The sequence below is a fragment of the Canis lupus genome, chromosome 3, assembly GCF_048164855.1.
Source record: "Canis lupus baileyi chromosome 3, mCanLup2.hap1, whole genome shotgun sequence".
Classification (NCBI taxonomy): domain Eukaryota; kingdom Metazoa; phylum Chordata; class Mammalia; order Carnivora; family Canidae; genus Canis; species Canis lupus.
This window is the reverse complement of record NC_132840.1, coordinates 38,441,674-38,469,432: the sequence shown is the minus strand read 5'-3', so window position 1 is coordinate 38,469,432 and position 27,759 is coordinate 38,441,674. Positions and strand designations below refer to the sequence as shown.

The following is a 27,759-nucleotide window of genomic DNA, read 5'->3' as shown; positions in this document are numbered from 1 at the left end:
TATGTCCATACACAGACATGTATATGAATAGTCATAGCAGCTTTACTTACAGTAGCCAAAAAAGCAGCAAATAATCCACAAACACCTCTCAACAGATAAATCAACTATGATATAATCATACAATGTATAAAAGGAATGATGAACTATGTGTGCACACTCAACATGGCCAAGTCTTAAGATGATTATGCTAAGTAAAAGCCACCATGCAAAAACAGATATATATTGTATGGCCCCACAGATAAAACCCTAAAATAATCTTTAGGGACAGAAAGTAGATCAATGGTTGCTGGGGGGTGAGTGTGGGAACCCCACAGAGAGGGCAGGGATTACAAAGGAGCATGAGAAATCCTTATGGGTATTGTAAGTGTTCTTTGTCTCAACTGTGATGATGGTTTCACAGATACAAACATATGTCAAAACATCTTGTATCAGACATTTTAAATATACACAGTTTATTGTATGGCAAGCATACCTCAACAAAGCTGTTGAAAAAAAAACTCCAGTTGGGAATGCCTTTTTCCTGATGGCACCGTAACTGCTCTCTTTCGTCAATTCCTAACCTTTCTACAGCCAACCTTTGAACAATACAAGGGCTCCTACAATGTCAAAAATCTGTGTATAACTTTTGACTCCCCAAATCCTTAATTTTCTAACAGCCTACTATTAAGGAGAGACCTCACCAAAAAACATCGTCGATTAACACATATTTTGCATGTTATACATACTATACACCGTATTCTTACAATAAAATTAGAGAGAAGAAAATGTTAAGAAAACACTGAGGAAGAGAAAATGCATTTACAGTAAAAAAAATGCAGTACAGTAAAAAAAAAAAATCCATGCATAAGTGGACCTGCATTCAAACCTGTGTTCTGGGGTCAACTGTACTCTCATTTCTCTCTTTCTCTCTCTCTCCAGCCTCAGAACTGTTACCCTAATCTATCTCTCACTTGTATTATAAAAGCCTCTCTCCTGTCTTCACCTCTCCAATTCCCTTTCCACCTTTTGGCCAGAATTAACTTTCTAAAACAAAATTTGTGTCACTTTCAGACAGCTCCTGATTGCTCTGGAGATACACTTCAAATTCACTATGACTCATCTGACCCTCCCTGATCTGGCCTTTTCACCTTCCCCAGCCTCCTTTCTGGTGATTTCCCATCTCATCCTATCTATCCAGCCATACTAGTCAACAATGTGCCAGGTGATAAAGTTTTGCACACGCTGTTCCCAAGTCAGATAATCCCCTTCCCTTTTATCCTTCCCCAGCCTACTCATACTGAAGCTTTGAAATTCAGCTCGGGTATTATCTCCTCTGGGAAGGTTTTCCACAAAACCCCACACTGGGCCAAATGCCCTGCTTCCAATTCCTGAGAATTTCCCACATACCTTGCCACAGCACTGATCTCAGTATCGTGTCCTCTCCCTCATTGGACTAGATATAAGCAGACTGAAAGACTAAAAAGCAGAGACCAAGTCTTTTCATCTTTACTGTCCCAGAGCCTGCCACGGTACCAGGCCCAAAATACATGCCACAAGATCAGGGAACCAATGAATGAGTAGAAGAACTGGTTTGGATGACCCCTTACATCACCAGCTGGGTTGATTCTGTATTTCTCCTTCTAAAGAGATGGGCAGGTGAGGTTAAATGATCTCTGTAGTCCATTCTGGTAAAACAATTATTTCAAATCCCCTGGCGGAAGGCCGGGGGTCCCTACTCTGACTGGACAAGATTCATTACCTCAAAACTGTTTTCAAAACCAGCTGGTAATTGACTGTGATTTGAACTAAGTGAAAGGTTAGGGAAAGGGAACCAGATTCCAGGAAAAGACAAGGCCCACAGCAAAAATTAACACAGTCTGGAAGAAAGCCCAGTCTCCTCCCAGTAAACTTCTTAATTTCATCCAGAAAGACACAGATCTCCACCCTCTGGGTTATTCCCTTCTCCCAATACACATGTTTTGATTTCCAAATCCACGAAGGGAGGCTCCCCGGCTCCCTTCCCCTCAAAATCAATCTCTAGGCCTTTCTCACCCTCTCTGGTCTGTTCCCCCATCATCCTTAATCAACAGTCCTCCTCAGCTGATCCCTCCAAGAGCCAGGCCAACCATCATCAGGTCAAGAGCCAGGCATACGGTCTCATGAACAGGAGACTCCCAGAAGACCAGGAGGTAGTCAGAAGGCTACAAGACCCAGCTGGCAACATAAAACGTGGAAAAAAAAAAAAAAATCAGGATATACATTGGTGGATCATTAAAAAAAAAAAAAAAAAAAGGAGAAAAGCAAATAAAAAGCAAAACTGTACCATCTGTAGAATAGCCACAAACCTACAGAAGACGTGCCTTCTTTCTTACTGATCTGCAATTCGAAAGTGTAATCACTTCCTCCCTCCAGCTCTCCTATTTTAAAAATTAACCTAATGCTCTCCCATAGCTTGGTAATGACTAACCCTTTAATTTAGGGATGAAATTAGTTAGGACAGGAGAAGTGCTTTCGTGGAAAACAGCCAATGATTAGGGAAATTCACCATTTTGCATCTTGTCAATCCTTAAAAGAAGGGAAATGAATTAAAATGGAAAGGTAACTCCTAGGCCTTCCCTACCCTGGAGAACTGCAACCAAACAGCATTATATACCATCTACCCTAAAATGCACCCCAACCATTATCACGTGCTGCTGAAAGCGTTTTAAAATTACAAGCAGCCCTGGCCTTTAGAAAACAAAACAAAACAAAACAAAACAAACCCCCCCCCAAAAAAAAACAAAAAAAAAAAAACAAGAAAAAAAAAAAAAAAACAAGAAAAACCTCTTAGGTAGCAAGATTTTTATTAAAAACTCAAATCTGCCTGGGGGAAAAAAAAATATCTTAAAATAAGGGTCCGGAGGGAGGAAAGTGGAGTGAACACAGGGAACTGGTCAGGGCCGGAGGGGACCCGGGTCATGCAGCCTCCGGGGATGCAGTCAAGGTCGACCCTTCCCTAGAGCGGCCACACGCCTCACCCGGGAGAGGACACCAGGAACTCTACAGCGTCCCGGGAGCCGAGGCCCGGCTGGCACGACACTTAGGCGGCTGGAGGAGGAGGAGGAGGAGGAGGAGGAGGAAGTGGAGGAGGAGGAAGAGGAGCAAGAGGCGGCGACTGCGGGAACCCGGAGGGGGGCTGGGGCCGCGTGCGCGCTTGGGCTGGAGACCGTAGGCGCCGCGAGCCTGCGCTTCTGCAAAAGCCCCTGCTGCACACGTGGGACTGGGAGGAGGGTCACTTACTTGTCCAATCTGAAATTACATTTTAGCTAGCGGGGCTCTGCAGGTGGCCGCGCCGAGCTGCACCGAGCGGGGCAGGGCGGTCCCCGGGGGCGGGGCCGGGGGCGGGGCAGGCGGCGGCTGAGCCCCGCCCCCGCCCCGGCCCCGCCCCCGCCGGGCGCGGCCCCTGTAAAGCGCGCCCCGATTGGTCCTTTGAACCGCGCCAGGGATTGGCCCGCGCGCCCGCCCCGCCTCCCGCGGCCCCTCCCCCCGCCTCTGCCGGCTGGGGGCGTGGCAGGCAGCCTCGCCGCGGCTCCTCCCGGCTCTGGGACTTTTAAAGGCGCAGAGCTCACCCGCCCTAACTCTCCGCAACGACCTGTGTTGCACGCGTGTCTCGTGTGTATCCTACAACCACTTCTCGTACTAAAGGCCGGGACTGTTTGTAGGCGGATGTAATTAATAACAATATTAGTATTTACTGAATGCTTAATTTGTGCCAGGTCTTGTTTCTGATACTTTACATGAATTTATCCATCTAATCCTGGGGTCAGCCCTCTGAAGTGGTGTGACAGTCCTCAAACCTACAAAGCAGATAGTACCTGCCTTTGCGCCGGTTACAATCTGGGGGCCGTGGACACACACACACACCCCTATTTAATCCTCGGGACGCTTGCCTTTCCAACAAGCTAGGTACTAACTATCCCTTTTTACAGATGCGAAGAGTCAGAAACGTTTTTAGCTTGTTCTGAAACACACAGGGAGCTACCAGGGAACCGGAGGGAGTGTTCCAACCTGGTTTACAATCTGAGTTGTTTCCTGGGCTGTGATGGGACTGCGATTTGGAAGGTGGTTTAGCAAGTCAATGAATCCAGAACCTTTGCTTTCCTAGAAAAGTAAACTGAGGCCCAGTAGAAGGAAGCGAGTTTCCAAGGACACAGCAGATATAAGAGGTAAGCCTAGGTCATAGCAGTGATCTCCCTGGACTGACCTATTTGCCATGTGCATTGCAGTCACTGCTGTCCTTACAACAACCCCAAAAATCAACAGATGCTCTTATTTTTGTCTTACAAGCCAGGATACTGAGTCAGTGAGGCTGAGGCCATACGATTAGCTACAACGGGTAGGGGTCCTGTTTGGGGGTCATTTTCTTTCTTCTACATCAGGATTGCTCCCTTTTCATTTCCAACAAATATCCAAAGATATATAACCATGGACTCTTTGGGAAGATAGGAGGTACTGGGATCTGATTACTTAGCACCTGGCTGGTTTCTAGTGTACAATAGGAATAATAATATTAAGACCTGTTCATCTTAACCTTTTTAGAGTACTGTGAAGAGCAAATAAGGTAATAGTTACAGAAACACTTTGTAAAGTGTTAGATGCTGAATACATATAACAAGTGGCTTCTAGATCTTCCCCAGTGTACCCCAGGAATAGAATACGTGAAATGCATTTGTTGCCTCATGAGCTATAGCAGGAGGTCTCATTAGGCTTGAATTAATGTGGATTTGTTGTCCAGACTTTATGTATGTCTCTGTTTCTAGGCTTTTTGTATTTGATTTTTGTATTGTTTCCTCTTATTATCATTACTACTCTTAGTAGTAACAGCAGTAATAGCACTGTGGTGAGAGCTCCAGAAGCTATTTTGGACCATGAGAGGACCTCGAGAATAAAACCCATGTACAGCAAAGCGACAGGGTGAGAAGGCTGGGGCTGTTGAAGCATGACCCACCAGACCAACACCCACTGCCCACTTCCACATGAAATAAATAAACTGCTGTCTTGTGCAAGACACTTTCATTCTGTGTTTTCTGTCATATGGGGCCAAACCTAATCATAACTGATAAATACACCTTACCTCGTGCAAATCCTACAGCAACTCTCTAAGGTGATAGATCCCCAGAGAGTATAACTTGTTCAAGGTCATCCAGCCAAGTGACAGAGGTGTAATTCTGAGACCAATTCTCAGTCTTAATTTCAATTATGACCCACTTCCTGTTATGAATGAATGAATTCTGTTTTTTTTTTTTTTCCATTTACTTCCATTCCATTCCATTTATTCTTCTAGGGATGGCAAGCTTTTTCCATATAGGACCAAATATTAAATATTTTAGACTTTGTGAGTCCTATAATTTCTGCTTTAACTACTCAACTCTACTTCATGGTGCAAAAATAGCCATAGACAATAGTAAACATGTGGATGTGACCACATTTCAAAAAAATTTACTAAGCAAGCAAAGGGGTAATGTGGCCCTTGATTTTTTTTTAATATTGATGTTCCACCACAAAAGCATTGAAACTACATTACAGAAGATGGGAGATTGTGACGTTGCAGGCACATGCACACTGTTGACCAATGTAAAGGTCATGAGTGCATGACAGTGTGGCGCAAAAACAGATCCCTAAACAGAGTAATGAGACTGGGTAGTGAGTTTATATCTGCAGGTGAAACCAGATCTATATCTTGGACCACCTCTAGTTGCCTCAGTTTCCCCATGTATTAGGAACAAATAACAATGCAAATGTTATCCATACATCCAGTTTTCCATGGATGCAGAGATTAAGATGAGATGATACCCATAGTCATATTTTGAAAGCTGTAAATATTATCCAACTGTGCATACATTGCATCACCTCAGGCAAAGCCATATACCCTCCTCTGTATGCTTCATATCCCTGTCCTTATTCTTCTACCATGGAATTCATAGAATATATCAAATGCCTAGTAGTTATCAGTGCATCTGTTTATATCCCCTTTCTTCCTCTCTAACTCTACATAAGGGGTTATTGCATTGCACTGGATCAGAAGACTCGATTATTGGAAAGTCTAGACACCCCCTCAGAGTTATTGCCGGGCAACATAGGGATCATGCAGAGTCACTGTGCACTAGGTACATCACAAGTCACAATGGAAAAGCAGCACCACGGATTTAAGCAAGACAGAAAGAAATGGGTTGTGAAACCCTGGAACCAGCTGAACTGGAAGTTTGTGTAATTTCCTTCCTGCTCCAAGAGAGATATGTAGAGGACCAGGAGGCATGCAGGAGACCTGGTGTTCTCTCTGATGACCCGTGAAGGCCTTGTGACTCTCTAATGGCATTCTCTGGAAGCTTTTCCTGCATTAGCAGCCCGCCCCCTCACTAGAGAAAAGACAAATTTTCCCTGAGATCCTTAGAGTCACAGCACAGAAATAGTTGTTCTTTTACTTATGAATTCATGTTTTCATTCAGACATTCATGTATTCATTCATCTAATAAAGATACACTGAGTGCCTACTGTTCTAGGCACTAAAGAGATGGTGTTGAGAAGAACACATGTTGTCCCTGTCCTCACAGAACTTACAGTCATGAAACAGACATTCAATAAATAAGCACGCAGATATATAATTGTTTCAATTGCAAGTAGAAAGGAAAGTAGGATACTCTCAGGGAAGGAACAGATTTAGATTAAGGTGTAACTTAGATTGATGATCTTAAGGAAACAGGTAATTTACATACATAATCTCAGGTCTTCAACAATCCTGTGAAGTAAGCTATTCTCACAACCATTATACAGATAGGGAAACTGAGGCCCAGGGAGATCAGGTGGCTGGCCTAAGGCTGTTAGTAAGTTTGAAGCAGGCTGTGCTCTCTCCAGTACTCCACAACCCCAGAAGGTGAAATTTTCCCTACCTCCCACCTTTGCACATGCTATGCCTCCTTCCACCTTGAAGGTTGCCCCCTTCCTTCTTCTTTTATTGGGTTCATATTCTGTCTTCAGCATCTAGATGGAGTCCTATTCCTCTGCCAAGTTTCCACTTCTGCTTGAGGCCTCAATATATCTCCTCTAGACTCCTACAACAATAATTATCTACTGCTCGTGTGGCACTGAACCTAGCACCCTTGTAGAGCGAATTCTCTTTTTTACAGGCTTGCCTGTAAAAAGTGTAAATAGGCTGCTAGAGCCAGACAGACCAGGACTCTTTTCCCAGTTCTGTCTGTTTGCTGGGTGACCTAGAAGAAGTTTCTTAGCCTCTCTGTATTTTAGTTTCCTTGGAGAAGAACAATATTAACTTCATGAGATATAACCTAAAACATTTGTCCCAGTTCCAAACAGGTAGCAACTGCTCCACAGTGCTTGGTCTTCTATCCATTTCCATTCCCTAGATTGGAAGCCTCTGACGGGCAAGAACCACACCTTCTACTTTATACTCTCAGCAATTAGCACAGTGCCCTGTAAGAGCAGGTATGTAACTGGTATATAATTATGGCAGTGACGGCCCTTACTTACCAACTGGGTCCTTCACTACTAATGAAACTTGTTTTCTCTGGCCTTTCTTCCTTTCTTTCATTTTTGACTTAGGCTCCTTTAAACCTCCCTTAAACTTGCTCCTCTGGCAGGAACAGGTGCCACAGCATACACAATCCACACCTGTCATCTCAGGAGGAAAGTAACTGTAATAGTTCTTTGGAGCCTAAACAGGTGGTCAATAAGGGGAAACCGCTTTCTAGAAGGGCCTACCTCCACTCTGACCACCACCTAGAGCCACATTTTATATACAAAATCATTAGTCTGTTCAGCCTTCATCTCTGAAGGATGCCAAGAGCTCATTTCCAAAGACAGGAAAACACTCCAACTTACTTTATTCTTCACTTACTCCTTATTACCTGCCCTCTGGCTGCCTGGCTTCTTCACTCAGCAAACATCTACTGAATACTGAGCCCTGGCTAAGTGCTAGGCTAGAGCTGCTGCTATAGTAAAAGCACAGATGAAATGCTGTGGGCACCCTAAGGCCAGTGAGAAAAAGAGGGGGTACAAAGTACTAGGGGGGAGGAAAGATTGAGACCTGTGTTCCTGTGGTCTCAGTTCCTCCCAAAGCCCCATGCATGGGGGGGCAGGGATTGCTGCTGGAGAGGGGAAGGCTCACAACAGTGGAACAACATGCCCAAGGTCATCTATCACAAGACCACACGTCAAGCTGCCAAAGAGGGAGTTTCTCTAGAGGAGATAAAGTGGGTGGAGAAGCTCATGCTGATCTAAAGGCTTCTGATGAAGCAAGCCCTAGTAATCTCACTGGTTTCAACCCACAGCCCCAGTTCTCCCCTCTGGGTTTGAGCTGCTCACCCACTTCCCAGTTCCAAGACCTCACTCACCGTTGAAACCAGTTCTACACCATCTGTATCTTTCTCCGCTAACACCACCTGATCACAACCCCACAGCCTCTTGGTCGAGTCAGTTTAATAAAAGTGTAAACTGTGTGATACACCATAACAACAATGCGCATCCCTAAACCCCAGTGTTTTTATGCAGCAAGGCAGCAAGTGGAAGAAGAATCTAGGGCCATGAGATGATGACAAGGCCAAAAGAGAGGTGGGAGGCAGCACTTCAAGTGCATGCTCAAGGCCTCAGGGGATGAGGAAAAGAAGGAGGACCCTGGCACCTGTGCAGTATGTGGACTTTGTTTGGAGGAAGCGTGCCATGAACTTCTCTAGAATCACGTCATTTGGAAAGCATTAGAGAACATTGGTTTGGGTAGTTTTCAGACTAGATTCTATGGGAAGGTTCCTACAGGGCAGAGGAGAGATAAAATGAACTTCCTGGCCTTCAGTGCCAAATTGTTCTTTTCCCCTAGACACCAGATGAGTGGACTCGTCAGGGCTGAAATCCAGTATCCATTCTGCTAGTCAAACTCTGTGCCTGTGAAGCTGCTCTGCCCACCAGAGAGGTCAACTTTTCCCAATTTGCACCATGTATAAAACAGAGTTTTGGTAGCTTTGTTCACCCTCACTGTCTCCATCAGGCATGCATGCTAGCACATGTACACGTACAGTCACACGACACATACCCACAGACTCACACACAGATGCACCAGCACACGCACATAACTGTACAAACACAGGTAGACATCTATCCACACTACACACAGAGCACACAGACACATATGGACATGCACACAAAAACTCATATCATATACCACACATCCATCAACAGACATACACAAATGTAAACTAAACCATAATATGGTGCACATATACCCACAGACACAAATCTAGTCGCATGGAGATCTAGACACAAATCACACAGACATATGTACCCCCAGATATATACACGGGTACACATAGAGGTTCATACTCACTTTATACCACTGACATATAAACAAATGCACATATATATAGACACACAGATGCACACACACAAATATACTTATGTACAGGCACATATACACAGATATAAACACATACATACAACTTTAACAAGAACAACTCTACTTTTTCAATTTGACACAAGTTCTACTACAAAATTCATTTGACAAATGTCCCACTACTGAAAGAAAGGTGATTAATTTGCTCTTTTCGAGGATTCATTTTTTAATCCACTTATCAAATATTACCAATGACAATGTGTAGAAATTAAATGATGGTGGGAAGAAAGATACACTCAGATATGATAATGGTAGGTCTTTTCATGATGTGAGTTGGTAATGAATTTTGTCTTCAGTTTATATCATGATAAAAAAAATTTGTGACTTTCAATACTACTATAGAACATATAGAATCAGGACTCCTGCTTTATGGTGTATATACTTTTAGAACTTACAAGTATTGGTATCTATCCTGACTTCTTCACTTCCCAAAAGACTTCTGGAGCTGTGGAAAATGTTATGGGGACTTAGCGGTAAGGGTAGAACATTATTTTTTTAAAATTTTTTTTAATTTTTGGCTGGGTACAGCATACTTTATTGATGGTACATGACAAGGTAGGGCTCCCCAAGCCCCTCCCCTTCCTCGGGGTCTAGGATGTAAATTGGAGGTCAGGAGATTCTCAGTGTGTTGGGGGATTAAGTTGGGGCAGAGACTCCCCAGCAGCTGAGGGTCTCTCTCTTTCTCTTGTTCTTGCTGGAGCTGGTAGTCCAGGAGGCTCTTACTCCTTGGAGGCCATGTGGACCATGAGGTCCACCACCCAGTTGCTGTAGCTGAGTTCATTGTCATACCAGGAAATGAGCTTGACGAAGTGGTCAATGAGGACAATGCCAGCCCCGGCAACGAAGGTGGAAGAGTGGGTGTCACTGTTGAAGTTACAGGAGACAACCTGGTCCTCAGTGTAGCCCAGGATGCCCTTGAGGGGGGCCCTCCGATGCCTGCTTCACTACCTTCTTGATGTCGTCATATTTGGCAGCTTTCTCCAGGCGGCAGGTCAGATCCACAACTGACACATTGGGGGTGGGGACACGGAAGGCCATGCCAGTGAGCTTCCCATTCAGCTCAGGGATGACCTTGCTCACAGCCTTGGCGGCGCCAGTGGATGCAGGGATGATGTTCTGGGGAGCCCCTCGGCCTTCACACCACAGCTTCCCAGAGGGGCCGTCCACGGTCTTCTGGGTAGCAGTGATGGCATGGACGGTGGTCATGAGGCCCTCCACGATGCCGAAGTGGTCATGGATGACTTTGGCTAGGGGAGCCAAGCAGTTGGTGGTGCAGGAGGCATTGCTGACAATCTTGAGGGAGTTGTCATACTTCTCGTGGTTCACGCCCATTACAAACATGGGGGCATCAGCAGAAGGGGCAGAGATGATGACCCTCTTGGCCCCACCCTTCAAGTAAGCCCCAGCCTTCTCCATGGTGGTGAAGACCCCAGTGGACTCCACAACATACTCAGCACCAGCATCATCCCATTTGATGTTGGCGGGATCTCGCTCCTGGAAGATGGAGATGGACTTCCCACCGATGACAAGTTTCCCGTTCTCAGCCTTGACTGTGCCGTGGAATTTGCCGTGGGTAGAATCATACTGGAACATGTACACCATGTAGTTGAGATCAATGAAGGGGTCATTGATGGCAACAATATTCACTTTGCCAGAGTTAAAAGCAGCCCTGGTGACCACGTGCCCAATACGGCCAAATCCGTTCACTCCGACCTTCACCATTGTGTCTCAGGGACTCGGCTGGCACTGCACCAGATGTGGCTGTCTGTCAAACAGGGAGGAGCAGAGAGCCGGATATAACATTATTATTATTCTTTTTTAAAGATTTCATTTATTTATTCATGAGAGGCACAGAGAGAGAGAGAGAGAGAGAGAGAGAGGCAGAAACACAGGCAGAGGGAGAAGCAGGCTCCATGCAGGGAACCCGAAGTGGGACTCGATCCTGGGTCTCCAGGATCACACCCCGGGGGTTAAAGGTGGCACTAAACTGCTGAGCCACCAGGGATGCCCAGGGTGTAACATTATTAAGGAGTATACTAGACAGGAATCTTTGGGTTGTAAGAAATAAAAATACAACTCAGACTTGACTAAACAAATAACAAGTATACAAACAAAGCAAAAGGCAACTTATCATCTCATATATTTTAGCAGTTCAAAAGGTAGGTAAACTTTAGGAAAGGCTGTATCCAGGGATATAAATTATATCTTCAAGGATATTTATTCTCCATGTTTTATGTCTTAATTCCTGTGTTGACTTCATACTCAAGTAGCATCAATTCATGGAATAGCAAAGATGGCCAACAATTGCTTTAGCCTTATAATGTCCTTATGAATATTGATGGAAGGTGATGAGTGTCTCTCCATGCTCCTATTTCTTTTAAGACTGTTGGGCAAAGCTTTAATTGTCCCAGTTTTGGCCAAGTATTCATCCGTAGGGATGGATTAAAAAGAGGCAATATTCACCTGAACCAGAAAAACTGAGTAATGAGGGTTGGGGATGATTCCTCAAAGAGACAATAGGCAGAAAAAAGAATATATATTTCCTCCTCCTGGCTCCCAGATATACTCATGGATGAGGATCAGTGCTGGAGGCCGAAGGCACAAGATAAAAAATGTTCACATTCTTTTCCTCTAGGAATTCATAGCCTAGTGATAGACATAGTATGTAAGAAAATAGTACAGGACGTGGAAATAACCACAAAATAAAATTCTGATAAAATAGACTTCATTAAATAGACACTAAGAAAATGAATAGGTTGGGCAGCCCAGGTGGCTCAGCGGTTTAGCGTCGCCTTCAGCCCAGGTTGTGATCCTGGAGACCCAGGATCGAGTCCCACGTCAGGCTTCCTTCATGGAGCCTGCTTCTCCCTCTGCCTGTGTCTCTGCCTCTCTCTCTCTCTCTCTCTCTTTCTGTATCTCATGAATAAAAAAATAAAAATCTTAAAAAAAAAAGAATATGAGTAGGCAAGCATAGAGTGGAAAGAAATATTCATAAAACATATCTATATAAAAAATATTTTTATTTTTTAATGAAAAAAACAAAGTTCCGATTTTTTAAAATAGGCGAAAAGCTTGGATACCTCATAAAAGAAGGCACATGAGTGGCCAATAAATCCATGAAAAGTTGCTCAACATCATTAGTTACCAAAGAAATGCAAATTGAAACCACAGTGAGATACCACTATCTAACACTTAGAACAGCTAAAATGAAAGAGATTGACAATAAACGTTGGAGATAATGTAGAGCAGCTGATCTCTCTTATATTCCTGCTGGGAATGTAAAATAGTATAATCATTTTGTAAAATTGTACATCTACACTATGACCCACCAATTCATTCCTAGGTATTAATCCAAGATAAATAGAAATATGTGTTCACATACAAAAATGATTTGTATGTGAAAATTCATAGAAGCTTTATTGTTAATAGCTCCAAACTGGAAACAACCCAAATGCCTATTAACACAAGAATGGATAAACAAACTGTGGTGTACCCATACAAGGGAATATTAGTCATTAAAAAAAGAATGAAGTACTGATATATGTAGCGACATGAATGAATCTCATAGAAAGTATGTCAAATGAAAGGAACTGGCCATAAAAGAGTACCAACTGTATGATTGCATTTCTGTGAAGTTCTAAGCTAACAGGATGCAAAATAATTTATGAAGGAAAATAACTGGCTTAAGCTTGCCTGGAGGGTGGAGAGGTAGGGGTCAGGAGGAAGCCTAACCATGAAAGGACATGAGAAAACTCTCTGGAGAAATAGAAATGTTCAAAACCTTGATAGATGTGTGGATTGCACAAGCATACCCATTGGTAACAGTGCATTTCATTACATGTAAACTTCACATTAAATGAAAAAAAAAAGTATTAAAAAAAAACTAGTTAGAGTAGAGAGTGAGGCAAGATATGGAAAGATCAGGGATAACAGGATGTTTGTAACTGTGGAAGCTGGACGATGGGTACCCAGAAGTTCACTAGACTATTTTATTTACTTTGTCTATGTTTGAAATTTTCCATTAAAAAAAGAGGGTTTTTTTAGGGCAGCCCCGGTGGCACAGTGGTTTAGCGCTGCCTGCAGCCAGGGGTGTGATCCTGGAGACCCGGGATCGAGTCCAATGTCGGGCTCCCAGTGTGGAGCCTCCTTCTCCCTCTGCCTGTGTCTCTGCCTCTCTCTCTCTCTCTGTCTCTCTGTCTCTGTCTCTGTGTCTCAATAAATAAATAAAATCTTTTTTTAAAAAAGAGTTTTTTTTAAAAGCAAATAAATTCACATTTAACAATATGATGACTTCCATGAGAAAAATAGGAACTAAAACTAAAACCCTAGGGCAATTACCTACCTGGGGAGTTAGGAATGGGAGCAAGGGGTAAAAGTGTCTCTTGGAAAAGGCATTCAAGAAGAGAGGACATTTGGTTTTGGAGTTACTGGCCAAGAAGAACTAAAACGGTTGGAAATGCCCAGAATAGACAGTGAGCCATTAGAGAACACCAAGGAGCTCCTCCTCCTTCTTCTTCTTTCTTCTTCTTCTTCTTTCTTCTTCTTCTTCTTCTTCTTCTTCTTTCTTCTTCTTCTTCTTCTTCTTCTTCTTCTTCTTCTTCTTCTTCTTCTTCTTCTTCTTCTTCTTCTTTCTTCTTCTTCTTCTTCTTCTTCTTCTTCTTCTTTCTTCTTCTTCTTCTTCTTCTTCTTTCTTCTTCTTCTTCTTCTTTCTTCTTCTTCTTCTTCTTCTTCTTCTTCTTCTTCTTTCTTCTTCTTCTTCTTCTTCTTCTTCTTCTTCTTCTTCTTCTTCTTCTTCTTCTTCTTTCTCCTTCTTTCTTCTTCTTCTTTCTTCTTCTTCTTCTTTCTCTTTCTCCTTCTTTCTTCTTCTTCTCTCTTCTTCTTCTTTCTCTTTCTTCTTCTTCTTCCTCTTTCTCCTTCTTTCTTCTTCTTCTTTCTTCTTCTTCTTTCTCTTTCTTCTTCTTCTTCTTCTTCTTCTTCTTCTTCTTCTTCTTCTTCTTCTTCAGATTTTATTTATTTGCGGGAGAGAAAGAGAAAGGAAGAGCAGGGGATGGGGCAGAGGAAGAGTGAGAAGCCGACTTCCCATGGAGCAGGGAGCCCAACTCAGAGCTTGATTCCAGAACTCCAGGATCATGACCTGAGCCAAAGACAGATGCTTAATCCACTCAACCACCAAGGTGCCCTGAACCAAGTTGCTTCTAGGACAGGACACCAAAGGACTGCCAATGATGGATACTCTTCTGCAATTACCCTTCCCCCATAGGAAACAATGCAGCTTAGAGTGCAGGGTGAAGGGTGATTTAAGTCACAACCCTTCTCTGCACTTCCGTTTTCTTACCTGTGAAGTAAGAGGATACAACAAGATTATTCCTAAGGTCTCTGCCAATGCTTGAAAGTTTTCTGCAGCAGCAAGCTAGCTGTGGCAAAGAAGGAATAAAACAAAGATCTGAGAACCTCTGATTCCCAGAATTTCCCTACTGCCATATTTCACGTGTTCCAAGATGCACACTCCTGGAACTTAATATTTAACATCCCAGAAATCAGGGCATGCCTTACAACCCACGACATCAGATTGCCAGGCTCTAGTAATGCCATAGTTGCATGGCTTGCCTGGAGGCCCTTGGTTATTCTGGGGTAAGATGACTGGCGACCACAGTCATTGGTGTTTTAGTCAACAAACCATCTGTGGACCTTTAGAGGAAAAAATGTGAATTGCAGTTGTTTTCTGGAAAACTTCTACTCATGCCTTCTAGCAGAATAAAAAAATGGCACCAACATCAGAATTTGCAAATTGATACCAGCAGGCTGAGAGAATCTTCCCAAGACAACAGCATTCTTTTAAGAAATTCTGTATTCTGAGACTCTCTCAAGGGCTCAGTTGACAATATTGTGTGCAAAACGCATCAACAGCTCAGTCCAAAAGTGCTGGGGAAGAGGTGAACCACTCCAAGTGTGAAGAAGTCTTGGTAATACTTTCACCCATGTATTCTGCTTGTATTTCCTTTTTACATACACCCAAGGGCAATATGTGATTTAAATATATAAGTCTATATCTAGACTTATTTAGAAGAGATTTTCATTAAAAATATATCTAAATCATATCTACTTATGTCTAAAAGATTTTTCAGTATTAACAAAATAAAATAAACTTGAACCAATTAGAATGTGTCTTATCATAGCTTAATTGGCAATGCTTTTTCTAAGACATACATAAATTAATAGTTCAGCTCATAGTCTTACCCGTAATGAAATATGATAGCGAAACCTGATCCCTCCCCCAGCGCTCACTTCCTGTTTCTCTGTACTCTTTTAAGACTCTAGACAAAGTGTCCTGTCTGAGGGCTTTCAGTCCTAGGAGCTGTGCTAGAGGCTTTACAAACATCCCCTCACCTATCACACAGTAGCCTCATAGGAGATATCACTATCATACCCTTTAATGTTGAAGAGATTGAGATATGTTGTCCAAGGTCACACAGCTTCCATCACTTCCTTTCTGAAATTAGTGGAAAATCACAAAATGACCTTTTCCCAGCTTAGATAAACTCTTTAGAATCTGTCAATAAACAACAGTGCATGGAGCCCCTGTGACTTGGGGCAGCGCAGCAGAAGGTTCTCAGGTTTAGAACAGACTCTCCCAGACACCTCAATGGAGGCTGGCAGCACGCAGCAGCACAGAGACAAGCTTTGGAGTCAGATAGAACCAGCTCTTAATCTTAACTCTACAGTTTACTGGCTGTGTGATTTTTGAGCAAACTATTTACATTCTTGGAGCCTCAATTTTTTCCTCGGTAAAACAGAATTCATATAACCCAACTCCAAGAGCTGTGCGAAGGTTGAATTAGTCCACTCAATTATTCATTTATTCAACAAATAGCTACAGAGTGCCTGTTGCATGCAAGGCATTGCATGCAAGGTAAAGTGAATACGATTCCAAAGCCCCTACAAAGTGCCAGGTATAGAGCAGACACTCTGGAGAAAATTTGTTTTGTTTTTGTTTCGCTGCACCCATTTCCCCTGCTTACCACCACATCATTTTATTTTTGGCAAGTCCCCTCCACCCCCAACCTAAGCTACTGTAATCAGATGCTCTGTCCTTCACTGGCCTGGTCAGGAGCATGTGAACCAGGCAAGGTCCTGGGTGTGTGTTCTCTGCAACTTGGGTCTTCAGCAGAGCAGCAGAGACAGAAAATGGCAGATGTTCATGCATTCCACCTTTGCCAGAGCTCTTCCACTGGGGGCAAAGCTGTCTTGGTTCCTGTTTATTTTCAAGCCTTATCCTCTGCTTTACTATCCCTTTTGTTCATTTGAGATCACCTTATCATTCCAAAAATTCTCTTTTCATAAGCTACCTAGAAATAGTGTTTGTCACTTGCAACCAAAGAAATGAGACGCCCAATAAAGGAAAAAAAAATAATTTCCCTTTCCCGCATATGCATTATTGATTTAAGAGAACCGAAGTACCAAAAGGGTTAATTGATGGCACAGAGCTCATTTTGTTAGCATATATACTAAATTCGGAAGAACTGATGTCAGATATTCTAAATAACAATGCCATTGACTTACTTTAGTTGGTGTGCATGTGTGTGTGTGTGTGTGTGTGTGTGTGTGCGCGTGTGTAGAGGGGTGCTTACTATGGGATAGACGTGTATATCTTGTCTCACCTAAGCTCACAGGAACCTGTGGAGTGGGTATTATCATCACCCTCGTGTCCAAGATGAGGACATTAAAGCTCAGAGAGGTTAAATAATTTGTTTATAGAACCAGTTACATGATTTGTAGGGCCTAGTGTAAAATAAAATGCAGGACTCCATCTTGAAAAATTATTACAAATTTCAAAAAGTCAGGGCACCTGGGTGGCTCAGTCAGTTATGTGTCTTCCTTTGGCTCCAGTCATGATCTTGGGGTACTGGGATTGAGGCTTGTGTCAGGCTTCCTCTCCCCTGCCCCTCTACCCTGCTCATGCTCTCTCTCTCTCTCTCTGGCACTCTCTCTCTCTTCAATAAATAAATAAAATATATAAAAAAAAAGAGAGAATTTCAAAATAGCCACAGCAGAATATTAAATGAAGTTGAGAGTCCTTCTGGGGCATTGTTTTCCTCTGTCTCTCTCCCCCATACCTGCACAGGTCACATGCCCATAAGGTTAGTCCAGCTTGCTTAAGCTAGTAAGTGGCAGAGCTGAGACTTAAAGCCAGGATTTTCTGATCCAGAAGTCCATAGTCTCAATTTGTGAGTAACCCTACAATGGGACTGCCCCAGATCATAATGATACTGACACCCATTCCAGGTTGTTCACACTGTCTAGGCATTGCCGTCAGCCTTGACTCCATTGAGCAGTTGGGAGACTCAAACAAAGGCTGATAATGATGAGGACCTCAGAAACTCATAGAGAAAAATCATTAATCTAGGACAGTTTTGACAAGTCTTATTGTCCCCTGCTTTCCTCCTGGTTTTCAAGTAAGACCCCACCCTTTGAGAGGGTTCTAGACCAATTAGATAAAGTTTGGAAGAGGATGAGCAGGATGGTGAAGGAACAGCACACAAAGATTTATGAGATTGTGGGTGGTTAGCCTGTAGACCAGAACAATCAGTTGCCATCAACTCTCTTCTCTGCTGAGACAGAAGCTCTGTGAGAACTGGGCTCTCTTCTACTTACCACAACACCCCAAGTGTCTGGCACAGTGCCTAAGACCTAGTTAATGCTGAATAAATAGTAAATGAAGCTATTAATTAAACAGTTTTCTGAACGTCTGTCAAGTAGAAGAGGGGTTAGATGTGGGTTTTTTTTCCCAAGGAAGAACATCAGTTCTAATAGAGTAGACAAGTTTCAACTCTTGGATACAGGAAAGCTCTGTATCCCCAGGATGAAACAGGCTACTAGGTCCGCTTCAAAAGAGGGACTCAAGTGTGATGATGTGACAAGGGTATTCCCCAAATGCATTTCTTAGAATACCAGAAATAGCGAAAAGCTTTCTACTCCTAAGGAATTTCCAACTGATTGATGGTAGCTACCTGGGCTTCCGTGGAAAAACTGCTCACAGAGACACTCCGTGAGAAATACTGCTGTCCTTTAGACATCCTTCTAAACCTTCATCTCTGTGACTCCATGAACTCACACATTTTATCCAACCCAAAACTCTTGGATAAGGCTAACTTCAATGCCCCAATCACTGTAAGGCAAAGTAAGCAAAACTAAGTTCACCGGAGCTTATCTCTATGTGTAGCCAGACCAACGTGCAACTCTTCCTCTTTCAAAAGAATTTTCTACCTAATTAGGACAGTTATTTGAAATACATTGTCGTCAATAACGATTAAACCTAAAGTTATGGGGGTTTTGAGGGTTCTTTGCTGTTTTTTTATTTGTTGTTGTTGTTGTTGTTGTTGTTGTTGTTGTTGTTGAGTTTGGGCCTTAGATACTGTCTATATAATATCCAACACTCCCGGGCAATGCTAGATGTCAGATTCACCACACATCTGTGGTGAGAGAACTCTGAATAAATCTGTCTAAATAGTATTGATGAATTACATTACTTCATAGTGATGTTAACCTTTGGAGGCAAAAGTCCAGACAGGTTGAGGAATGGAAAATGAGGACATAAGTGAGGGGACAATGCCATTAGCTGTAATCAAAAGAAAAGGCCGAAAGGGGATTACAGCCCTGAAAGGGCAGGGACTAAGCCACTCCAACTTTGAAGAAGGAAGATTAAATATTTGCCATTGTTTCCTGTTTCTTCCACCAAAAGAGTTTATTAATTTACACTTAAGACTGCCTGCCTCTGTTAGCAAGTTTTTAAAATGACTGATAGACTGACTCATTTAAAACCAAGGGAAAAATAATCTACCACTATAGTTCCCATCTCCTCTAACCCATATTTTATAACTTTATTTAGATCAGGGCTTTTAAACCTGGAGATCCAAATACTCCATTTTTTAAAAATAAAATTGAGAAGGTCATTACAGCTTTTTTAGAGTATATGTTACTATATATGTGTGTGTGTGTGTGTATACACGTGTGTTTTATATATATATATATATACACACACACATATATATGTATGTTACTACACACACGCACACACACACACACACACACACATTTTTCCTCTCCCAAGTCAAATGATTCAAAGTTGTTTAAGCTCGTTAAAGAGTGTCTCTGACTACACTTCCAGGAAAATAAAATCTTAAGAAATTCTAAATCGACTAAATCATTTTTAAGGTATCTCCTTTACTTGATTCAGGTATTCATCAAATGCTGAGCCATGTGCTAAATACTATATTCACTATTTTTACTAAATGCTTTTTCATTTAACCTTCCTAGGAGGGAGGGAACACTGCCTGCCTCTCATCTTTTTCTTTTTTGTAGAAAATGGACTCTGAGCATTTGAATGATAATCATGGCCACCATTTGCTGAACATCTCTGTTATGCTCATTGTTTTTACATCTCATTTAATATTACAACAGTGCTACAAGATAAATGTTATTTCCTGCCCATTTCTACAACAATGAAGTAAATGATCCAAAAAGTTGAACAATTTGTCCAAGGATATTTAAGCTGGCATATGAAACATGGGTTTGAGGCTAGGCCTTATTTCCAATCCTGTTCTTTGCCCACTTTACCTCACTGTTTACTCTTGATAGCCTGGAGCACTTGCACATGTGCACCCTTAGCCCCAAATGGTAGGACATACCACCTAACAGGGGCTCTACCAGTGTCCCATTTCTTTTCCAAGATTTTATTTATTTATTCATGAGTGACACAGATAGAGAGAAAGGGAGAGACAAAGGCAGAGGGAGAAGCAGGCTCCATGCAGGGAGCCCGATGTGAGACTCGATCCCGGGACTCCAGGATCACACCCTGGGCCAAAGGCAGTCGCTTAACTAACTGCTGAGCCACCCAGGCGTCCCCTGCGTCCCATTTCTGACTGACCTCACCTGTTAACCAGTTATGCCAGCTTCCTTTCCATGGATGCACACTTTCAGAAGAGAGAGTATATGTCACCAAATAGGAGCAACATTAAAACATCCTATAACTTTCCCCCTCTGGAAATTGTTCCCAGGCCTCCCAAAGTTGTGTCTGCATGTGTTTGTGTGTTTCCTGAGATTCTCTCACAAGAGAGTGATCTTTTGCTTTATTGGGACTCATGGGAGCTCTGTTACTAAGACGAGGATGGCTCTTCTGGGTGCAGCTCAAGAAAGATAACAACTAGGGACTGATGGTGTTGCAAAGAAGATCTCTCCTTTCCCATCTTTAAGATCCTCCAAGGCTCCACATAAAACCCCCTTCTCCAAGAAATCTCCCTGCCTGGACATTGGATGTCCTCAGCACTCCCAGGCAGCACCTTGCCACAGTCAGAACAGCCAGTGACAAGAGGGTATGAGACATTTAATGTAATGATCTCTCCCCCACTCATGCCTGCAAGTTTTTATGTGCCCGTCTGTGATGTGCCAGACACTTCTGAGGTGCAGTAGGCATAGTTCCTCTTCAGGAGTGTCAGAGGGGCCACATGTGACAGAATGGTTACAGAAACTGTGTGTTAAGATCTAAACTCATAACATTTTTCAAAGAATATGAGAACATAGAAGAGGTAGCAACAAACCCTCCTGGGGGCACTTAGGAAACCTTCACAGAGGAAGTCACATTTAAGTGTAGTCCTGAAAAAAGAGTAGGAATTTTCTTAAAGGAAGAAAAAATGGTGGTAAAGGTATTTGAGAAGGATCCAGCACAGAGGTTGAACAGTTACAGTGGGCTGGGCGAACACCAGCACTTTCTATTTGACTGCAGTGAAGAGACACCAGACGCCTGAGTCTGAGTTTGGTCAGAGACTGTGAAAACCTTCTGTGCAGGTCCCAAGTCTTGATGCTGTCTTGTCTGTACTACACCATCTTCTTTTCAATTACTTGAATATTTTACTGCATCTCCTGCTTATTGTATTAGAAACATGAATGGGAAATAGAAGGTTGAAAGACAGAGAAGAGAAGCAAACAACTCCATCAGTTCCAAAGATGGAAACTATTAAGCAGACCTATACCAATAATTTTCAGCTTTAATTAAAGACGTGTGGGACAAAGGACTGTGTATACAATGTGAAGAAAACAAATTACATCAAAGAAAATGCTTTACTCTTTTCTTTCTTTACTTTTTTTTTCTTTTCTTTTTTTCCTTTCTCTTTTAACATTTCCAGAAGAAAAACTTTGGAGAAAAGACAAGAAGATGGGAAGATGTAGTTATCGGGTGCCTGTTCTGTGTCATTATTGCACAACACTGAATTAATTGTAATCCTTAGTTCATAATATACTCTTATCATTTTTAACAATGAGTAATGCTCATCATTATCGACAGTAAAATAATATATTGTTGCACCTGCTACGGAACCTGAGAAGTAGGACATTGGCACTTATCTGTGTGTTCCTCTTCCCTTCTTCCTCTAGCCCCATCCCAAAGAACCACTTTTCAAACTCTCCAACTTGCAAAGTGTGTTGCCTTCATTTGATGGGCAGTATGAAAAAAATGGACAGTATGCACATGCACGCATTTGTGTTTATTATATTACAAAGAGTCAGCCACTCAGATGCATATAGTTTGGTTAATTCCTTTCCTTGTGGAGTATATTGTGCTCATACACCACCACGAATTTATCTATTCTGCTATGGGGAGAATTTGGGTTTTTCCCTGATTCCCTACTCCATGAAGAACCCTTTAATTTTTTCCCATCTCCAATTTCAAATCTCCCTCCAACTTTGTGAACTGGGTATTATTAGCTTTATTCTATGGGTGAGAACACAGAGACTCAGAGAGGGTAAGCAACTTCCCTGCCATCACATAGCCACTCAGCAGCGGAGCCAGAGTTTAACTTTAACACAATTCTCTGTGAATCCAAAGCCTGCAGTATCACTTCCTACCTCCTTGGAGGCCAAGTTTTTCCTCTTGATCCGGTGTGTTGAAGGCTCAAGAAACTCCTCTCAGCTCACTTTTGGTTGTTCTGAGTCGATTTTTATGAGTCACTGCTGGGGTGAAGAGGGGATTTCCTGAGCTGCCCCTGCCAGGGGATGTCAAAACAACCTGATAACCCAAGCAATTCCATGGGTAATAGTCAGCTGCACTGAAAACTTTGGGACCAGCCAGTTGGGTGGGGCTACGTTGACCTAGCCATCCACTGGAATGGTTTTCCTCTTTTTCCACCATATGTGTCCTCAAATAGGTAATAATAATAATAATTAATAATAACAATGATAATAATACTCTACTTGGGAACAGAGCTGTGCCATTTCCAAAGCTCTCTCTCAGTCAGGAAAGTAAGTATTATTAGCCCCATTTTGCAGACCAGGAAACCAGGTGCCAGGGAGATTGGGATTCAGCTGATCAAGGGTGTCTTGGAAAAAAAGGAGTCTACTCCAGAGCATTTTCTGTTTTTCTATACAAATATCTCCTACTTGCATGAAATCTATCACACTGTGATAGAAACTTTAAAAGAATCTGAAAACCTGATATTCAGGACATTCCCCAACACAATCTTCACTACTAAGAGTCCCTTTCTTTCCAAAGGAAAAATACCCAGTCATCTCTCTAACCACATACTGTCTGCAAACCACAGATTTTGCTAAATGACAGCCACAATACAGAAAGAGGCGGGTGACAACACAATGTGGTTTGAAGGTGCCAGGACAGAACCCTCCTTTGCTGTCTCTTTCCATGGTCTGTGGCAGACACCAAAGCTCCACTACACCTCCATTGATGTCTCGTTGTTTTCCACCTTAGAAGTGTGAGATCTAGCATAAGTCGTATTGAGAAAAATTATTGACAACTTAGACCAAACGTTAGCTATGAGTTCTTTCAATATCATCCCGAGGCATTGTCTACGAGGCTTACCCTACAATTATTTAATTCTTTATTGTTTAATACATAGTGTACTATTGTTTAAGGCCCAGATACGGTGAAGAAACATACCAACATAAAGGTTTTTTTTTTTTTTTCCCAGCACAGATGAAAATGATTTTTGTTTGGAAGAAAAATAACTCCGAAGATTATAGTTTTATTGCCCTGAAGGACATTAACCATTTTGTCTTATTTGGACATTCTTTCTTCAGTACACATAAATATTTGCTTTCCATCTTACATGGGTTTTTTTTTAATAATTTTTATGAATCTGTTGGTTTCTTCATTAAGGATTTTGATTAATCTTGTACATGTGTTCACTTTATAACTGCTTATATTTTTAAGGAATTATACTGAGACAAACCTAATTTTTAATGCCACAATGAGAGTTTCCAGTTATTATTACTGTGTAATAAATTATTCTAAAATTAGTGATATAAAACAGCATCCTTTTCATTTACTCACAGTGTGGGTTAAGACTTTGGGAAGGGGTTGCTGTGAAATTTTTGTCTGGGATCTCTTAAGTAGTTACAGTCAGCCATCTGCTGGGTCTGTAGGCAACCATAGGTTCCATTGGGCTGGAGGTCAAGGATAGCTCATTCTTATGGGTACAGTTGATGCTGGCTGTTCACTAGCAGCTCAGCCAGGCTATCAACAGGTGCCCCTATAAATAGTCTCTAGAGTATGTTAGTGTCAAGGAGTCAGACTTTTTAGACCAGTGGTTGGTTTATCTCAGGACAAGCATCCCAAGAAAATCAGGTAGAGCTGCATGGCCTTTACTGACCTAGCCTGGGAAGTCCATACTTGCACTTCTGCTATACCTCACTGGTTAAGATAGAGTCATGCAGAAGAAACATACACCTCATTCCTTTTTGGGAAGAGTGTCAAAGAATTTTTGGCCTATGTTTTTAAAAGTCACGTGGGGAATCACTTTGAACCTTACAGTGGGAAGGAATACTCATATCTGAGCTATCACATTATCAAAAAGATAGTTGGGGAGAGAAGGCAAGAAGAGGTAGAAGAAATAGAGGTAAAGAAGCCAGAATGGAGAGTTTGTGCTACTTGAAGTTAAAAAGTAATTGGACTCTCTGTTCATTCAGCATCATGGGAGGGGGAAGAAAGAGGCACATATTAGAAGTAATTCAAATTAAAAATGGAAAAAGCTTGGTAGCTGATTGGCTAAAGCTTGCCCCATTAGCTCTGTCATAAAGAGTCTGACCCTATTTTCATTATTATTTTTAAAAAATATTTGACTGCTGACAGCTTTTAAGCCTCACTGTCCCTTGACTCCTTCTTCACCACAACTGGGGAAGCTGATAAGAAAGCCCGGTACTCCCTCCTTTGGCACTACTAGGAAATTTAAACCATGCATGGAAACTCTCACCCCAGCCCCACCACCACCATAAAAACCCAAGCCAACTCTCCTGTCCCTGCTCTCTCAAACCATTTTTGGTTGTGCTTGGAAGCTACCCTGCTCTCCCCAGAAAGCCTCATTGTGTGAATAAGAAATCTTTTATAAGTACCTCCCTTAGCACATGTGTGCCATCATCATTCTTGACATGCCAACCATGATTTGGATGGGAGGGGTCCATCCTGTGTCTCTAGAGTGACTACGACGAGTTCCCAGTCCCACCATATGTATTCATTTTGGTTTTTGAATAGAAAAATAATAATAATTAGCATTTATTGCCTTCTATCCGCTAGGCACTGGGCTGACACTTCCTCTATTTGAACTCCTTTAATTGTCACAAGAGACCTCTGAGATGGCACTGTTATTACCCCCATTTTACAGATGGGGAAATGGGTCAGAGTAGAGCAACCAGTGGAGGGGAGGGATTGACCAAGATAAGCCCCCAGTCTCGAAGTGTGGTTGAGAAGCTGGAGGAACCATCGACTAAACAAAGGAACCTGGTGAGGGCCACCAATATGGGAAGAATGCTCAGCTTCAGGCAGGTTTAATTTCTGAAGATAGTGGTATACAAATGAACACATCCTTTGGCATTTAGAGATAGGAGTTTATTCAATAGAAAATACATTGGGCACCATTTAAGTGCCAGTCTCTAGTTAGGTCCTCAATAGAGCTCTGGTAAGGGAACAGAGATGATAGAGTCACCAGCATCCTGGACACTGGAGCTAAGAGTTGAATGCCAAGAGATGGAGAAAAGCCTAAGGTTGTGAACTCGCGTTCAGGATGTGGGAGAAAGAGGAAGAGCCAGCACATCAGACAGAAAAAGGACGGTGGTCTAAATAGTGGACCTCCTGAGTAGGTGGGTCCAAAAATATGTTTTTATGAAGCTGCCATTTAAAAATTGGCCAGAGCCTGGTGTCATCTTTCTTTGATCTGGAAGTGTCTCTTCCCTTGCTGGCCCTTTCTAGTTATGCAGACAGAAGGCAAGTGACACCCAGGGCCAAAGGAATTCTATAGCAAAGCACTTTATTTTTGCCTTTGGGAAGCTGCCCTCCCTTGCTACTCAAAGAGGGTCACTGAGGTGGAAGTAGGAAAATTTGCAAAGAGATCCCAAAGGCGTGGGGATCTGGACTCCCTTTAAGATGTTTGATTTTATTGCATCTTGCCAATGACCAGAGATGGCCCCAGCTGAAGTCTACTGGCAAAAAGGACACTGAGGGTTACTGAAAAGGGATTCCCCATGAGGAAATTTCTGAACTGATTATCCAGGTTCAGTATCAGTAGCTAGACGGTGAAAAGGAAGGGTCATTTCCGTCAAGTGTGTGGCCTGTGATTCTGCTGATGGGAATACTTTGAGCACAGTTAGGAGCACAAATGTGCAGCAACCTTGGTTGAGAATAACACTGGAAGAGTAGTACTGCCTTTCCTTAGAGCTCTGCAGCTTCAAAAGCACCTCAAACAGCAAGAATGTCACTGAGTCAGGAAGCGAGGGTGAAGGTAACCAGCCAGGACCAGACCATGATGATGAACCCACACAGCAGTGTCAGAAACCAGAGCCACTGAAAGTGAAAATGTGACCTTCTCTGTAGCCCAAGTTGATGATGACTCAAGTCATGCAGTTAAGACTACCTTTTTTGGTCCCCGTAACTGCATGACTTGACTCGTCAGGTTGGGCTACAATCTTGCTACATTCTTGGAATACGCACATTGTCTTGCAGTGTTCTTGATATATGATAATGGATCAATAACATTCTTATTAATCTCAGTATATTGTTGGTTCTAGTGGTTAAAGCACTAAATGTGACTCAGTGGTCAAAACACTCCTGGTGGAATAATCAAGTAGCAATGCCAACAGCCACCTGCCTTTCAAATCTTATTCCTCAAGTCAACTGTGAACAGTACAAGAAGAACTATTGTTTGAGGCAAGGAAGGAAAGGCTGTTGCCAAAGGCATCATCACAACCCAACGGCAAGTGCTGATGATCCTTCCTGCAGCTGGGACCTTGACGGCAGAGAGGAGGTACAGTCCTCACCCTCTTGGGACTGTTATTAACCAGGTCCCTGATTAGCAGCAGGAGGTGGCTTTGTTTGCTTATTTTTACCCTGCGCACACAGCCCAACTCCAGGGACTCTGCCAAGTGAAAAAATAATTACTTGTAGATGGGGCCAATCTGGCCAATCTGCGGATTTGGGAGGGAGACTTCCTTGTTGTGGACGTCTGTCCTCCTCTTCCTTGCCTTTCTCCTCTGCCTTCCCTATCTTACCTCCTCCTCCTCCTACTTGACTTCTCTCCATTCTAAGCACAAACCCCACATTTCCTATATTCCCATCCACAGGACCTTGGGAACATTTCCTCATCCTGCAGATGTACCACCAAGCACAGCTCTGTGTGCAAGCAGTTTTGGACAACCCAGGCCACTGGACACCTACCCTTCCTAGAAATTAAGAGTAACTCACCATGCCCAGAGCTCTGGGGAATACTGTGGTGAGGGCACCATTTCACTCTCTTGAACTCAGGTCTTTTTAATCTCCTTGGCTCACAAACAAGATCATATTTGATTATTTTTTTCACAGTGCTTATTCATATTGCTCAGTGTTGGGACTCCAAGGGATTTGCATTAGGGCATTGCAGGAAGAGGGGAAAGTAAAAGGGCGCAGAAGTGTGAAGCAATTTTGTTGGGCAGGTCCCTGTGGAAGGGGGAAAATATTATAGAATTATGTCAGGGCTATGTGCATAAAGAAGAGGGTGCAGAGGAAGCCCTTGTCATAAGGGATCAGTTTCATGGAGGCCTCTAAGAATGCTAGTCTGAAAGCAAGTAAGGAAGGTACAAGCGAAATCCATCATCCCAACTCACCGTTGAGCCTCCTTTCTTTATATCTGGGGGGGTGGATTGGAAGATTGTGATGGACACGTCCATCAGGGAAAGTAGGGAAGAGACCTGAGTCGTAAGCTAGATATTTTCATTTTCTTCTCTTCAGTGCTTTCCAGTTTTTGTCTTATTGTGGCACACATAAGAAATTGTTGTAGTTTGGGTTTTGTATGGCACGCTGCAGTAAATGGAGGAGG

The 27,759-nt window shown here is 42.6% G+C and overlaps 1 protein-coding gene and 1 long non-coding RNA gene across 16 annotated transcripts in view; one reads left to right on the top strand and one right to left on the bottom strand.

Moving 5' to 3' along the window:
• The window catches only part of FGGY (FGGY carbohydrate kinase domain containing), a 413,650-nt gene extending 410,287 nt beyond the window's left edge, over positions 1-3,363 (bottom strand). For 2 of the 15 annotated variants that reach the window (XM_072820453.1, XM_072820450.1), the window contains exon 1: positions 2,032-2,175. In XM_072820453.1, the coding sequence (XP_072676554.1) occupies positions 2,032-2,056 (25 nt within the window). In that variant the 5' untranslated portion in view covers positions 2,057-2,175. Of the gene's footprint in view, positions 1-1,386; positions 1,541-2,031; positions 2,181-2,302; positions 2,367-3,258 lie in introns of those variants that run through there. The other 13 variants (XM_072820441.1, XM_072820456.1, XM_072820442.1 and 10 more) reach the window with 13 other exon arrangements.
• Positions 3,364-3,510: 147 nt separating this feature from the next.
• Positions 3,511-5,015, top strand: LOC140624748 (uncharacterized). The gene is made up of 3 exons (XR_012024222.1): positions 3,511-3,686; positions 3,948-4,184; positions 4,834-5,015. It is a non-coding gene; the product is annotated as an uncharacterized lncRNA (long non-coding RNA).
• The last annotated feature ends 22,744 nt before the right edge of the window (positions 5,016-27,759 follow it).